Source organism: Corvus kubaryi, unplaced genomic scaffold, assembly GCF_017639235.1.
Source record: "Corvus kubaryi isolate FWS band 111438036 unplaced genomic scaffold, C.kubaryi_AGA036_p1.0 37361, whole genome shotgun sequence".
NCBI lineage: Eukaryota > Metazoa > Chordata > Aves > Passeriformes > Corvidae > Corvus > Corvus kubaryi.
The window spans coordinates 4,304,737-4,317,479 of record NW_024581118.1 but is presented as its reverse complement, the minus strand read 5'-3'; the positions used below and the strand labels follow the sequence as shown (position 1 = coordinate 4,317,479).

The window sequence follows — 12,743 nt, the reverse complement described above, 5'->3', positions numbered from 1 at the left end:
ACTGGTGATTTATGGCTTCTCATAAATTAAAAGCCACCATTATTAGAACAGTCATGTATTTAGTATTTAGGAGGGCTAGCAGGCATAACAATTGAAGTACTTCTCCAGAAGTCAGCGTATCTGTACAACACGTGGCAAAATAGTTTCCTAGAAAACTGATACTGTGTGTAAAAGCTGCAGTGTTTGTGAGGTTTAAGAGGTATTTTTTTTCTGAGGTTCTGTCCTGCCACACAGAGTGTCCAGAAATCACCTTGGGTTGTAGATTCTTCACTGAAGTACTGAAAGAGTTTCACAAATGCTTAGAAGACGGTCTTTAGCTTGTGTAATTACTGCAGAAACAGGCTACAACTTACCTAAATAGGGAATACAAGGGGTCATCTTCAAGCTGCTGATATAATCTCTAAGCCTTTTGTAATTATCTTCTTTACTCATAACATATTCCAGCTTGTCAAAGGTGGCTTTATCCTTCCGACTCAGTAACTAGGGAAAGAAAACAGAGGGCAAAACCAGGTGAGTTTAAGTTTGATCATTATGATTTCTCTTTTCCTCTTACAAGCACAGATTTCCACTTTCCCATTATTGTTGCTGTTACTGGTGTGCAGGTTTTTTCTGGTTTGGTAAGTTATCAAAACACTGATGTAGCTAACACAACTTCATGTGCTGTCCACATCAGCAGTAGCCATGCCAGTAACCTTTTCACTCTGATCATCCATAAGTGTCTTGGCTTGGGATGGGATGGAGTCAATTCTCTTCACAGTAGCTAGTGTGGGCTACACCTTGGATTTGTGCTGAAAACAGTGCTGCTAACACAGACACGTTTCTATTATTGCTGAGCAGTGCCTAGACAGAATCAGGGCCCTTTCTGCTCCACACACCACACTATGGCATATGTTACCATTTCTTTGTCAGGTACCCCGAGAAATTTTATACTAATCCAGATTCACAAAAAAACAATTTCCAAAATACCCTCTCTTATTCCTGAATTGAGATCCATCTTAAATAACAATTTTCCAAACAAACCAATGCCATTAAGATCTGATAAATAGCTTTACCTAAACGACAATTTCAAAAATAATGAATGCAGATATACACACATCCATGTACTTGAAGGTCTGGAAAAGAGTAAGGATTTTACCTATGGTTTTTTACAGAAGGCTCATGGACTTGTATTCTTCTGCCAACTGGCAATTTTACTGGCTCTTAACATTACAGAAACATCCACTTCGAACAGAAAACTTATAAGTCATGTTTCTCCTTCATTATGCATTCCCCCTGCCTCCAGTCCCTTCCTTTGATAGAAGTAACAGCAACCAGGCTCTCTTTGTAAGATTGGGAAGTAAGTTATTTTCAAAAGACCTTGCTGAACTGCTGCTGCAAAACTGCCTCAAAGTCTTCATTTCAACTCAGAGTCAGAATTTAACCAAGGGGGGAAGATGTTCCCACCGAACATTTTGGCAGGAGATTCAGTGTTCCAAGTCCCAGTCACCATTTTTGCCCTACAATGCAATCACAAGGGTCAGATCACTAAATTTCTATGCATGTTCTCTTTTCACTTCAGTTAAAGATCAACCTAGGTGATCCTGACAGAAGTGAAGTCTCCCTTCTGTAAATTCACCTCTGAAATATATTATTTTTACTTACATTTCTTATATCCAACTCTTCATGAGGACAGACAAACTAAACACTGGCTTTCAGGAGAAAGCCACTTGTTGAAACTGAATTGTTTCCCAAGACATACTGATCACTGACATTCCAGCAATTAATTGGCATCTTAAATTTAGGTTTAGTTCCAACACTCAAACGAACAGCATCTCCCATTCATTAGAACTACAAACTCTTTCAGGAGAAGGAAGCTGCAGACTGGCTGTACTCCTTTCTAACCACCTAAACATGACATTTATCTTCTGAAGTTCATCTCCTCAGAGCTGGTTCCAGTTTTATCAGCCTGGACTAGCTTGCTTTTATAATATCCTAAAATATTCTGCCATCATTTCATGTCTGGAAGGTTTTTGTAGTTTTGCAGACTGAAAGGTAAGACAAGACCAACAGATATAATAATGGCCTGACTTCAAACTTGAATGAATTTTATTTTCCTCAAAACATGCTGATTTGCTCACTCCTATTCAAGTCTGATGTATCTTTTCAGGCTCTTTGGATCATCTCGTAACAAGTTGATCCGGCATCACTTCCCCTGGTGCTCACGGGCCAACTCCTGCCATGCCTCCACTTCCTGCACTAAGGGAGAAAAGTACAGAGAAGCCAAGCACATTAGAAACGTTTCTGTGAGGGCCAAGTAAGGACCAATTTCTTAGTCCTTCAGTTTTGAAGCCGCTTCTTTTTTAAATAATGTTTCTTCTTCTGTTTCTTAGATGAAAAGAACAGTGAAGAGCTGTACATATGCAGAGACAATAAAACCTAAGGCTGACTCTTTACAGCAGCAGGGAAGGATTTGGAGCCTTCTAAATTGCTCTTGGCTTTCTAGCTCTAGCATGCCAGCCCTGAATACAACCTTTTTGAAATGCCAGCAAGAAGAGATGAGGTCTCAGGATGCTGGCTCACCCCACTTCAGTTATTTAATGATTATTTGCTTACACTGCCCAAATCCTCACTGGTTGTCTAGAATTCCTTTACACTAAATGGAGAGAAGCTGAATATTCTGTTCTGTGAACCTTCTTGGAAAGGCTCATAAAATTCTTTTCAAGCTTTGAATGGGGCAAATCACACATTAAAAGCAGCACTTATTATTCTCCAGAGTTCAGAGTGTGTGCAGGCAATGAGCGAGACAAATTTCAGACTAATTCAGACATACCGTCAGAAGACATGAATTTCATCTTTTTTAGGAACATTAGATTACCAAGCAAGTATTTAATGGCTCCTTTCAACTCTAGATTCCAACCATATAAGGTGGCTTTATTTTTTAGGGAATGAATATACTTGCAGCTATTTTCCTGACTTTGTAAGTCGAGTTGATTGAGGGTTGCTACAAACCATCTGAGAAATGGAGAAGAAATCCTTCCTTGTTGAAGGTTTTGGAGGGTTACTGTAGAACTTTCCCAAACACCTGGGTGACTCAAATAAAGGCTTGGTGTGCCTCTTCTTGCTGTTAATATACACAAAGCCAAAGGCTTAGAATTACTTGCAGAATTTATAAGCTGAACTTCCAAGAGAAGGACAACTAAATCAGTTTGCAGTGCACACTGCTGGGAGCTATCCTGCAACTTGAATTTACAAAGGCTTATGTAAGATGATGAAAAGCACAGACTCACTTGGGATTGTATGAGGAATCAAACACCTGCAGAAATGTGGGAGACATTACTGGAATTTCAGAGGTTGGAAGAGGGGTGAACTTTAAAGACTGATACATATGTCAAGAGCACACAAATAAACATTTTAAGTGCAAACTAATGCATAACCAAGCATCAAAAGCAACTGGGAACTCCCAGTTCTGAATGGCATCACCATGGTAGTAACTAATGTGGTTATTATTAATATTTGGTGATAGTTACATTTGATTTGCGTCGTGTACAAAAAGAGATTTAAAAATCAACTTGGCCTCACAGTTATATAAAACTGTCCAGGCATCAATTCCTCAACATAAAACCTGAAAACCAGAAGTTCTCCTCAAGATCATTTTGAAGTGTTAATTACACTAAGATCTCCTCAGAGAGATTTTTGGTATTTGGAAGCAATGTCTAACTTAACTGTGCATTTGCAAAAAGTGACCAGAATTCTAGATGAGTATCTTAGCAGGAGTGAATTATCTTCCGTTTTGGTAATATTTATCAACTGAACAACATTTTCATGCAGTTATCAGACAAATAAACACTTTTTGCAACATCCAAGGATGCACTGATGTGTGTTCAGTCAAAGTTTTCAGCTTTTTTTAGTGATCTATTTATATGTATCCCTTGCACAGGAGCATTTCAGTCACCTGATTATTTCTGTCACACTGAATGTCACATTCATCTGAAACAGCTGGAAAACTACACAATATATCCCTAAATAAGGACTGTTTTCTATGCTCTGAGGTATCAATGAGCAAAAGTAATTCCTTATATTCGCCTTATCAAGGATACAATGATAAAACAATATTAATGCCAGTCAAAAAACAGATGACAAATGATTCCAAAGAATACTGTTCTTTCACAACTGTACAAAGGCAGAACTACAAATATACTGCCTAATGGAGCTGAAACTATGAAATACTAAAGAAAAGTGCTAGGGTTAGTTATCAGTCAGAGAAACAACAAATCTCGTTATGGAAACTGAATCCAGAGTTCCTGAACATCTGCTCTCTACAGCAAAAGAAAAATTCCAACAGTATAAACTCCTAAATGATTAAAGTATGACCCACTTTGGCATTCAGAATTTTCCAGCAACTAAATACAAAATAGCTTCTGGCCAAATGAGAAGCCTCTGCATTTAGCAGAACCTGCAGGGAACGATTTTTCAGAGGAAAGTATTTCTACACCAGAACGGAAAAAAAAATTCAAGAGGAAACCATAGACTTCAGAGGAACTAGAAGCATTATGTAGGCAGCAGAATAAAATTAAAGCTCTCTGTAGTAACTGCTGCATCCTTGAAAACAAGCTTCAGAACGTTCTGTTTACCGAAGCACTGATGAACCCCAGCCCAGGGTCCTGCTGCTCACTTACCGCCCACGTCTTGGTCAGCCTGAAGATAGGAGCGCTCTGGAGGCCTGACACCACTGCCATGAGAGCATGGAGATTGTTCAGCTCATACAGCTTCTGAGGGGGAAAAAAATAAATCATAACAATAAGCAGCATTCCAAGTGCTGCCAACAGTGAATGCAGAATAAATAACAACACAAAGACGCAGAAATCTGCACGGTCTGAAATGAGGTGTTACAGCGCACTGCTGTGCGCCCAGACCGCTTTTATGGCACCTCCTGATTTTTCACTACTGCATCTCTATGGTTTCGGATTACACTAACTAGCTGTTTCCTAGCCCAGAGAGAACCCTTAAAAATATCTATACAGACACACATCTTGGGGAAAACATTAGAAGTGCCAGAAATTTTCTGACATTCAAACCCAACAAATTCCTTTCATAGCATTCAATAGTATTTTAAAACAACATGCCAGAAAGGACAACTCAGTGGTGAATGATGTAATCTTGTCAGTACCTAAATTTAGGCAACTACCAAGGCAACATGAAAGCACCCAAAAAATGAAATCAAGGAGGTGAATTTCAATAGCCACATACCTGGAGTACTCCTATCACTGAAAGGCCATTTTTGGGGTATGACAACTAACTAGTGGAAAGCAACAACCCAATCAAAACTGAACAGAGAAAACATTAGGGTAAAAGAATTTTCTCAAAACCTCTCTACAAAACACTGTGTTTATGTGCATTTTCTTACACATTTGGAATTTCCCTCCCTTTTCTTTTTCCTTTCCCTCTGTCTCCAAAACTATCCACTGCCTTGGCCAAGTAACTACTGGTACTACTCTCATGAAAGCTTAAAAACAGTCTGGAAGAAAATTCCTGAATCTCTTCTGCAACTTCAATTGTTCTGATAGCTGTGAGCACCCAGAGATCCAAAGTACATTCATTTTTGGTGCAGTGCACCCAAACTGAGGGTTTTACCCCTAACTTTGCTGAAGAGAAACGATAATCACAGTACTGCAAATCCTGTTTAATCCATTTGGAATATTCACCAAGGTAGGTCAGGATTCCAGCAAGAAAAAATAAGGAACCCTTCCTATTCAAAAAATGGTGGAAATCCTTTTTCCTGCTTGAAACTCAGCTTACTTCTTGCTTAGGAAGCCTTTCATGAGGCAAAAGGACAAAAAACTAGACCAAAGTAATACTGACTAAATGCTGAACATCAAAGGAGACCTTCTATTTGGAAGGATGAAAGCGCTACTGCAAGGATGGCTTTCTGGCTAACAGTTTTGGAACAGGGCAAACGATTCTCTCTCCACTTAACACACTGCCAGGAAACTTACAGCCTTTTATGGAACAAAGTCTTCACAGGCACGAGTTAGAAATGCCACTTTCAATGGCACCCCAGTTGCATTTCCAGTCTGGGTGCTCAGACTCCCACAATTCCAGCATGTCCTGCTGACAGTGGGAGTTTGCCCACACTTTCTGATTAAGTCCTTCCCTCTCCTCATCCTCTTTTGGGAGGATTCCTTAGTAATCAAGTGTAAAGGGCAATCAGTGTTTTGTGGGGCAAGGTGGAAGGGGTTGGATGTGTGTCATATAGCACAGTCCTATTATCTTTCCAAGCAGTCCTGCTGAGGTTTGTCCCTCCACTTACACAATAACCCTTTTTCCTTGCACACACATCCCAAACAAGGTAATAAAGTTCGGTGTCCCAAAGGACAGTGTAGCTGATAAGAAAGGAAAAGAAGGGCTTTCCCAGCTGCTGCCAGCATTGAAGCAGAAGCCATCACCAACCAGGACAGTCCAGGAACTTCAGGAGAATGCAACTATTAGGTCTAATTGCTTCAGGCATTAAGCAGTAGAGATGAGATACCATTTAAGGACTTTGAGCTATACCACAGGTTGCCAGCACAAGGAATTCACTGCAGAACGGATTTACAGACTCTCTGAAGAAAAGGTAATCAGTGTGGTGTCACCCTTGGCACCAAGGTGCTTTGATAATAGCTTTGGTGTAAACAGAAACTCCTTCCAACAGCCCCCACTGCAGTCACTGCATGTCAGCAGCCACATGTAAGCAAAGCCAAGGTAACAAGCACAGAAATACATTAACTGATTAAAAAAACACCCCAAAGTTTCTTGCTTTTTGTAACCGATTTTTACAACTGACAGGTAAGCAAAGCTCAATTATCTGATTGTTAGAGCACATAACTGCCTCCAAGGCAGCAGCATTCCAGCAGACACTGCAGCCTGCAGTGCACTGGTGAGGTCAGGCGTGCTCAGGGTGCTGTGCCCAGAGGGAGCCCACAACACCCAGCACTGGCCAGTGCCATCCCAGTATGAACCAAACCTGAGCCCACCTGGCTGCACACATCTGTTCTGCACTATGGCCACACAGAGTTCAACCTCTCCCTCCTATGGACGGACATGGATCAGGAAGACAATTTTTGTATGTTTTGTTTCAAACAAAACCACAAGAATTGAGTTTTAAAAACACATGAGATGAAGATACATGAACTCACCAGACATCAAAGGATGCTTAACAGAGATCATTAACAGTTTATGACCACAGCATGATTATTGAGCAAAGCCTGTGTACAAAATTAGCTCTTGCTTTGCCCAAAGTTGAGAGTTAAATCCCATAGGAGGAAAATATTGCTTCATTAAAAAAGGCCTTGTCAAGACAGGGAATGCATTTGAAAACAGAATTAATTAATTAACTAACAAATATTTTACATCTTTTTTTGCAGGTAACCCAGAGTGGTCACAGCAGTCAGCTGTAGTAAAAGGCAGCCACCATCTGACAGCAAACACTTGAAAAACATCCCCTTCTTCTCACTACTGTGAAGAAGTTTCACTCTGTTAGAACTCCCGATCTGCTGCCCCTTTTCTTACGAGTGTCAGTCCAAAAGGCTTTAGGAAAGATTGAGAGCTCCAAAACGTTTTCTGAATTCAAATCTATTTTTCAAACCGTATTTGTTAAGTTGGTATTATTGGAGTAAAAGATCCTTTCCTTCCAAAAGCAAACAAACCATTTCTGTTCTGACTGATGCTGTTTAAACTGACTGTACACTTCGTGACACAAAAAAACCCCAAACAGTTACTGATGTCAGCAGACACAACCACAGCTAAGTCAGGTATCAGACCAATATTTCCCCATGTGTACTTTTGAACGGACCAAATTAGATATCAAACCTTTGATCACAGTGAATCCCACACCCCCTTCACAATATAAATGCTTACCTTTGCAGTTTTAATGTAGTGGCTCAAAACCTCAGCTCGTATTTTTAAAGTCTGTGCATGCAGAATCTCTCTAACAACCCAGAAGCTTACCTAAAAAGTAGAAAAAAATCCTCTTAAAAAATACACAATTTCAATGCTACACCTGTAAAAGCTTTATTTATTTTTATGAAAGTATGATCTATGGAAACACACTTGAGTTCAGGGTAAGCTTGAGGATGAGATCACACACAAAGCAAATGGCAGACCACTCAAACTTTGAACAATGCTCTCCCAAGAAAATAAAATAATGAAGAAATGTTATGAAAAGCCTACAAAAGGAGGGGATATAAACACTAGCATTGAATCATATCCATTGGTTTGCTTTTCCACAGCATCAAAGCTGCGTTACTCAACTATTACAGGAACTGAACAGCTTCAACTACAGTTCACTGACACTTCCAACACCTCAAAAAACAATTAATCCTGAACCAAACTGGAACAGAAGGTAGGAAGCTCTGCCATAACCCAGCTCACAGTTTGCACTCTTCTTTCTGGCTCTGCGAATTACCTGCTAATATCCAGCACAGTATCACTCTGAGTTAAGCTTCCCAGCACTGACTTCACTGCTGTGCAAGATCGCTGCTACGTTCAGTATAAAGGATGGTTGCTGCATTTCATACTTGCCCAAACCTCTCATAAAGGCTATACTCTGGAAATGTTTGGTAATGTGTCTAAACTCTACTGCTTTCTCTTCTCTGCTCCTCTGCCCTCACAAAGAATGATAAAAAATTAACACTTCTGTAACTGCGATAGAGCAGTAGCAAAGAATTAGCAAAGGGTAATAAATACTGCAGCTTTTATTCATATATTCACTGTGAGTTAGGAAAAAATTAATTATCATCAAGGTAGAGCATGACTGGTATTTACAAAACTACTGAAAATGATGTATGAAGAAATGTACATTCTCATACATAAAAGCCTTTCAACATGTCATGTTGCTCTGACTTTTAAGTGATGCTGAACTACTTTGTGTAAACTAACATTGTGTATGTATTCAGGTTCCTGCCCAAAGTCTCAATTAAAAAAGGAAATACCCTGTTCCACTTTGTTCAGTATGACAGCTCCTTAGACAGAAGAGCACAAGAAGATCCACACCTCCAAAATTATTACATTTACAGTGAAGCTACAGAGATCTGATGAAAACTGGGATGTTAAATCATGACAGCTCTTTGGAACTGAGAAATGGAAGAATGACAAGAAAACCCACAAAAAATCCCCACAAACATCCTTTATAAGAACCACTTTCCCCTTTGGTCTGTTTGTCTGAGATTGTATTAGCCAGGAAAGAATTAACCATGGAGCTCAGGTTTCTGTTTCCTTTCATTTTTCTTCATTTTCTTTCCTCTTTTTCTTTTTTGTAAAGCAAAATACCTGCTGACAAACTGTGTTATCCTCACAAACAAAAAATGGTTCCATGTGATTAAAAAAAAAATCTCAGCATGCTGCCATGCTCAAAAATGGCAGATGCTTTGAAACCATAGTTTAAAGTTAAAAGGAGAAAATACGGAAAATTGTCTCAATTTTAATGGTACATCATCAAATTGTAATAACCTGAAAATGACAGTGACAGTACCTGTATTTAAATGACAGAGATTGCCCATTCCCTTTGTTTAGTTATATAGAACAATTTTCCTTCAAGGACGGGGCTCCAACTGCTGAGACAATGTCAGCAGTAGTGAGAGAAAAAGAGAATTGAAAACTCTTGCAGCTTCTTTACTGCTTAGAAAAGGAAAATATGTAGATTGTTGCCAGCTCTGCTCCAGTATTTTCTTTAAATGAATATTCTGAAGGTGTCCTTACTGAGTCCTGCCAGGAGCAGGGAGTTGCACTCAATGATCCTCATGGGCCCCTTCCAACTTGAGATATTCTACGATTCTGTCAAATACAGAAGTACTGAATACACAAAATATTTGCCAGTACTTCAAAATGTTGTCATAAAAAGCTTGACCTCAGTTTGGTGCTCTGCTGTAGTTACACAGCTTGAGAAAAAGAACTTTTTTCCCCTGACTGATCAATGAGTTTTTAAGGAGATGCTTTCCCACTGATGATCAAAGGAATTTAAATTTTTAACATACATTTCTGTATCATAAAGAATCAGGTAAGGACAACACACGCAGCACTGCACCTTAAGACCCCAAACCTCTTTGATTTGAAGTGAACAGAGTGCTGCTGTAACAGGAGAATGCCTGGGGTAGGCCAGACTGTGACACACTTGCTCGGAACACAGAGCAACGCTCAAGCACTTTCATCAGGATAAAACTGCCCCAGTTTCCTCTGCTGGTCCCGACTTCTGTGGAAGTCCACTGGCATCACAGAGACACAAACACTGACACACAAATGCTCCTGTTCACCCAAGGAAGCCTGGTTTCTGACCCAGTGCCAGCCAGACCTCACCTCAATGCTTCCAAGCTCTTGCAGGAAAAAAAAAAACCCCAAACAAACCAGAACAAAACTTCCTTCGAAGCTTAGAGCCCTGCAGTGCCTTCAGTGACAGAGCAGGCAGGAGATACAGAACTAAACACACTTAATCACTTCCACTTCAACCACTTCCAGTCTTCTTTGATGTGTTTTTACTGACATAAACACTGGGTTTTGGCTGCTCTTGTCTATTAACTGGTATCTCTAGACAGCACCATAACCCAATATATTCCACATATTGAAAAAGCAATAATTTCAATAAATACTTTTGTTCATTCTTTACATAAAGAATACATATTTGTTCCACATATTCCTCTCTTGCTGCATTTAAATGTTGTTATACCAACACCAATCAGCTAGATGACTCAGAGCCTTTGGGTATCAATGCCTTTGATACCAGTTCAAGGCAGCATTTAAGCCTTGACATATGAGTGCATATTTATATTCTTCCTTATTAAGGTTCAACTGAGAATAACAGGCTTAACTTTGAACACATCTGTTCTTAGATCACATCTTAAGATTTTTAAATTATCTGAAATACTAATTCTGTTATGCTGGTGCTTTTAAGTTCACAGTCACAGCTTCCAAAACTCATTGTACTTTCTGTGCTAATCAAAAGACACAGAAATTCAAGAGAATCTCTTTGATAGTTTCTGGATTTTTCTTTCAGGTATCTTCCATGCATACTAATCACTCCATTCCTTACTTTCCAATAATCCCAGTTAAACTCACTGCAATTCAGCAACACTACAATATTCAAGACAAAGCTCTACATATAATGTTTGCATTTGAGTTAAAAAAGGATGTAAAAAAAAAAAATCAAACTAAAAAGGCCCATAAACACAGAGCCAGTAAAACATAAAATCTTTCTTTTGCAAGTGGGATCTCTTCCTTTGAAATTGTTCCAATGTACTGAATCTAGTTGACAAGTTTCACTAATATTTTAAGCTCTGTGGCAGCACAGTTTCACTCCCATTTAAATAAAAACCTCAAGAAAGAGGTTTTCAGTTGAGGGACTCTGATAATCAAGAGAGCAAGAGTTACCTTTACATAAAGAGTTACCTTAAAAGAACTGTGTTTGTTTGAAACATATGATGAAAGTTTATTTTTAAAAGGTAGGACAATGATCCAGTAAGTGACCTTGGCAACTGTGCACTCTGACAGGTTTACCACTAACAGCAGCAGCAAGTATAAAACCCACTTTCAGAGGAAAGCTGAAAAATGAGAGATGAGAGTTTAAAAAAAAAGTGAAGAAGTTACATATCTTTAAACAATTTTTAATATTAGATATGTAGATCTATATGGAGTAGCAGGTAACAATGAATTCTCCAAAAATAGAGAGTACTGGCAAGGAAGGATTCAACTGATTTCTCTTCCCTGAACTTGATCTGTTTTTACAGTCACCACATACAATTATCCCATAACTAATGCTGGAACTGCCCCACTTCATCCTCAGTGGAATGTAATCAACTGCACAGAATCATCACTGTTTCCAAAATGCTATCTGCACATCAATTTGCTGAGAAGCAGCTGTTAGTAATTCAATATTCTCTTGACTTAAAAAGTGAGAGCTGCTCATGGTTTTCCTTTGGCAAGCTGGGGCCAAAAAGGAAAGAGACAGATGCACAATGCTTAACTGAAACCCAGCCACATTTCAAAGGTTACCAAAATTTTGATGACATGTATTCCTGCCTGAGAAGGCCAGAAGTCCTGATGACTTTCCCAATTACTTATTTAAGGACTAAGCATTAGAACCCCCCAGGTAAGTGGAGCAGAAACAATCCTTGTCCTTTTCCCTCTCCACTCCTATACAGCAGTAAGACTGATGGCTTTCCTTGATGCCAGAACAAAGGCTGATGTAAACTTCATGGAAGTCTTGCTCCTGTGATAAGGTTTCTCCTCCTTCCTCCTGACTACTGAGCATATTTTACCAATTCTTTAGTATGTCTGAAGCTGACTTCAGGCAGTTCCTGCAGTTCTGCAGTACAGCACACTGAGAAGTGAACACAGAACAACTGAGAAGTGAGCTCCTTGATGAGTTACACTGCCTAACGTGGCTCTTACTGCAAAAACATACCACAACATTCAGCAAAACTAAACATTTCTCTGAAGAGTCAGCCTCCATGAATAAGCAAGGCAGCAAATGTTGGAATCAGTGACCTATCAATGAGATTAGTGTCAAAACCTTTCGTGTTTTTATACTAGCCTATACGTTCTAACAGGAGCAACTTCAGAAGCTAGACCAGGAAAATTTCAGCTAAATGCAGAACAGCAACAACAACAAAAAAACCAAACAAAAAACCCCAACAAAAACAAACAAACAAAACCCCCCCAAAACCCCAAACCAAACAAAAAACCCCCCCCGAAAACGAACAAACAAACAACCTAAAAAAAACTACCAAAAAAATCCCAGG

General features: G+C 39.3%; 1 protein-coding gene across 8 annotated transcripts in view; it reads right to left on the bottom strand.

Moving 5' to 3' along the window:
• RALGPS2 (Ral GEF with PH domain and SH3 binding motif 2) overlaps positions 1-12,743 on the bottom strand; it is a 116,471-nt gene that overhangs the window by 61,962 nt on the left and 41,766 nt on the right. For all 8 annotated transcript variants that reach the window (XM_042033768.1, XM_042033767.1, XM_042033770.1 and 5 more), the window contains 3 exons: positions 7,873-7,962; positions 4,656-4,748; positions 354-480 (listed from right to left, as the gene is read on the bottom strand). In XM_042033768.1, coding sequence (XP_041889702.1) covers positions 354-480; positions 4,656-4,748; positions 7,873-7,962 — 310 coding nt within the window. The remainder of the gene's footprint in view (positions 1-353; positions 481-4,655; positions 4,749-7,872; positions 7,963-12,743) is intronic.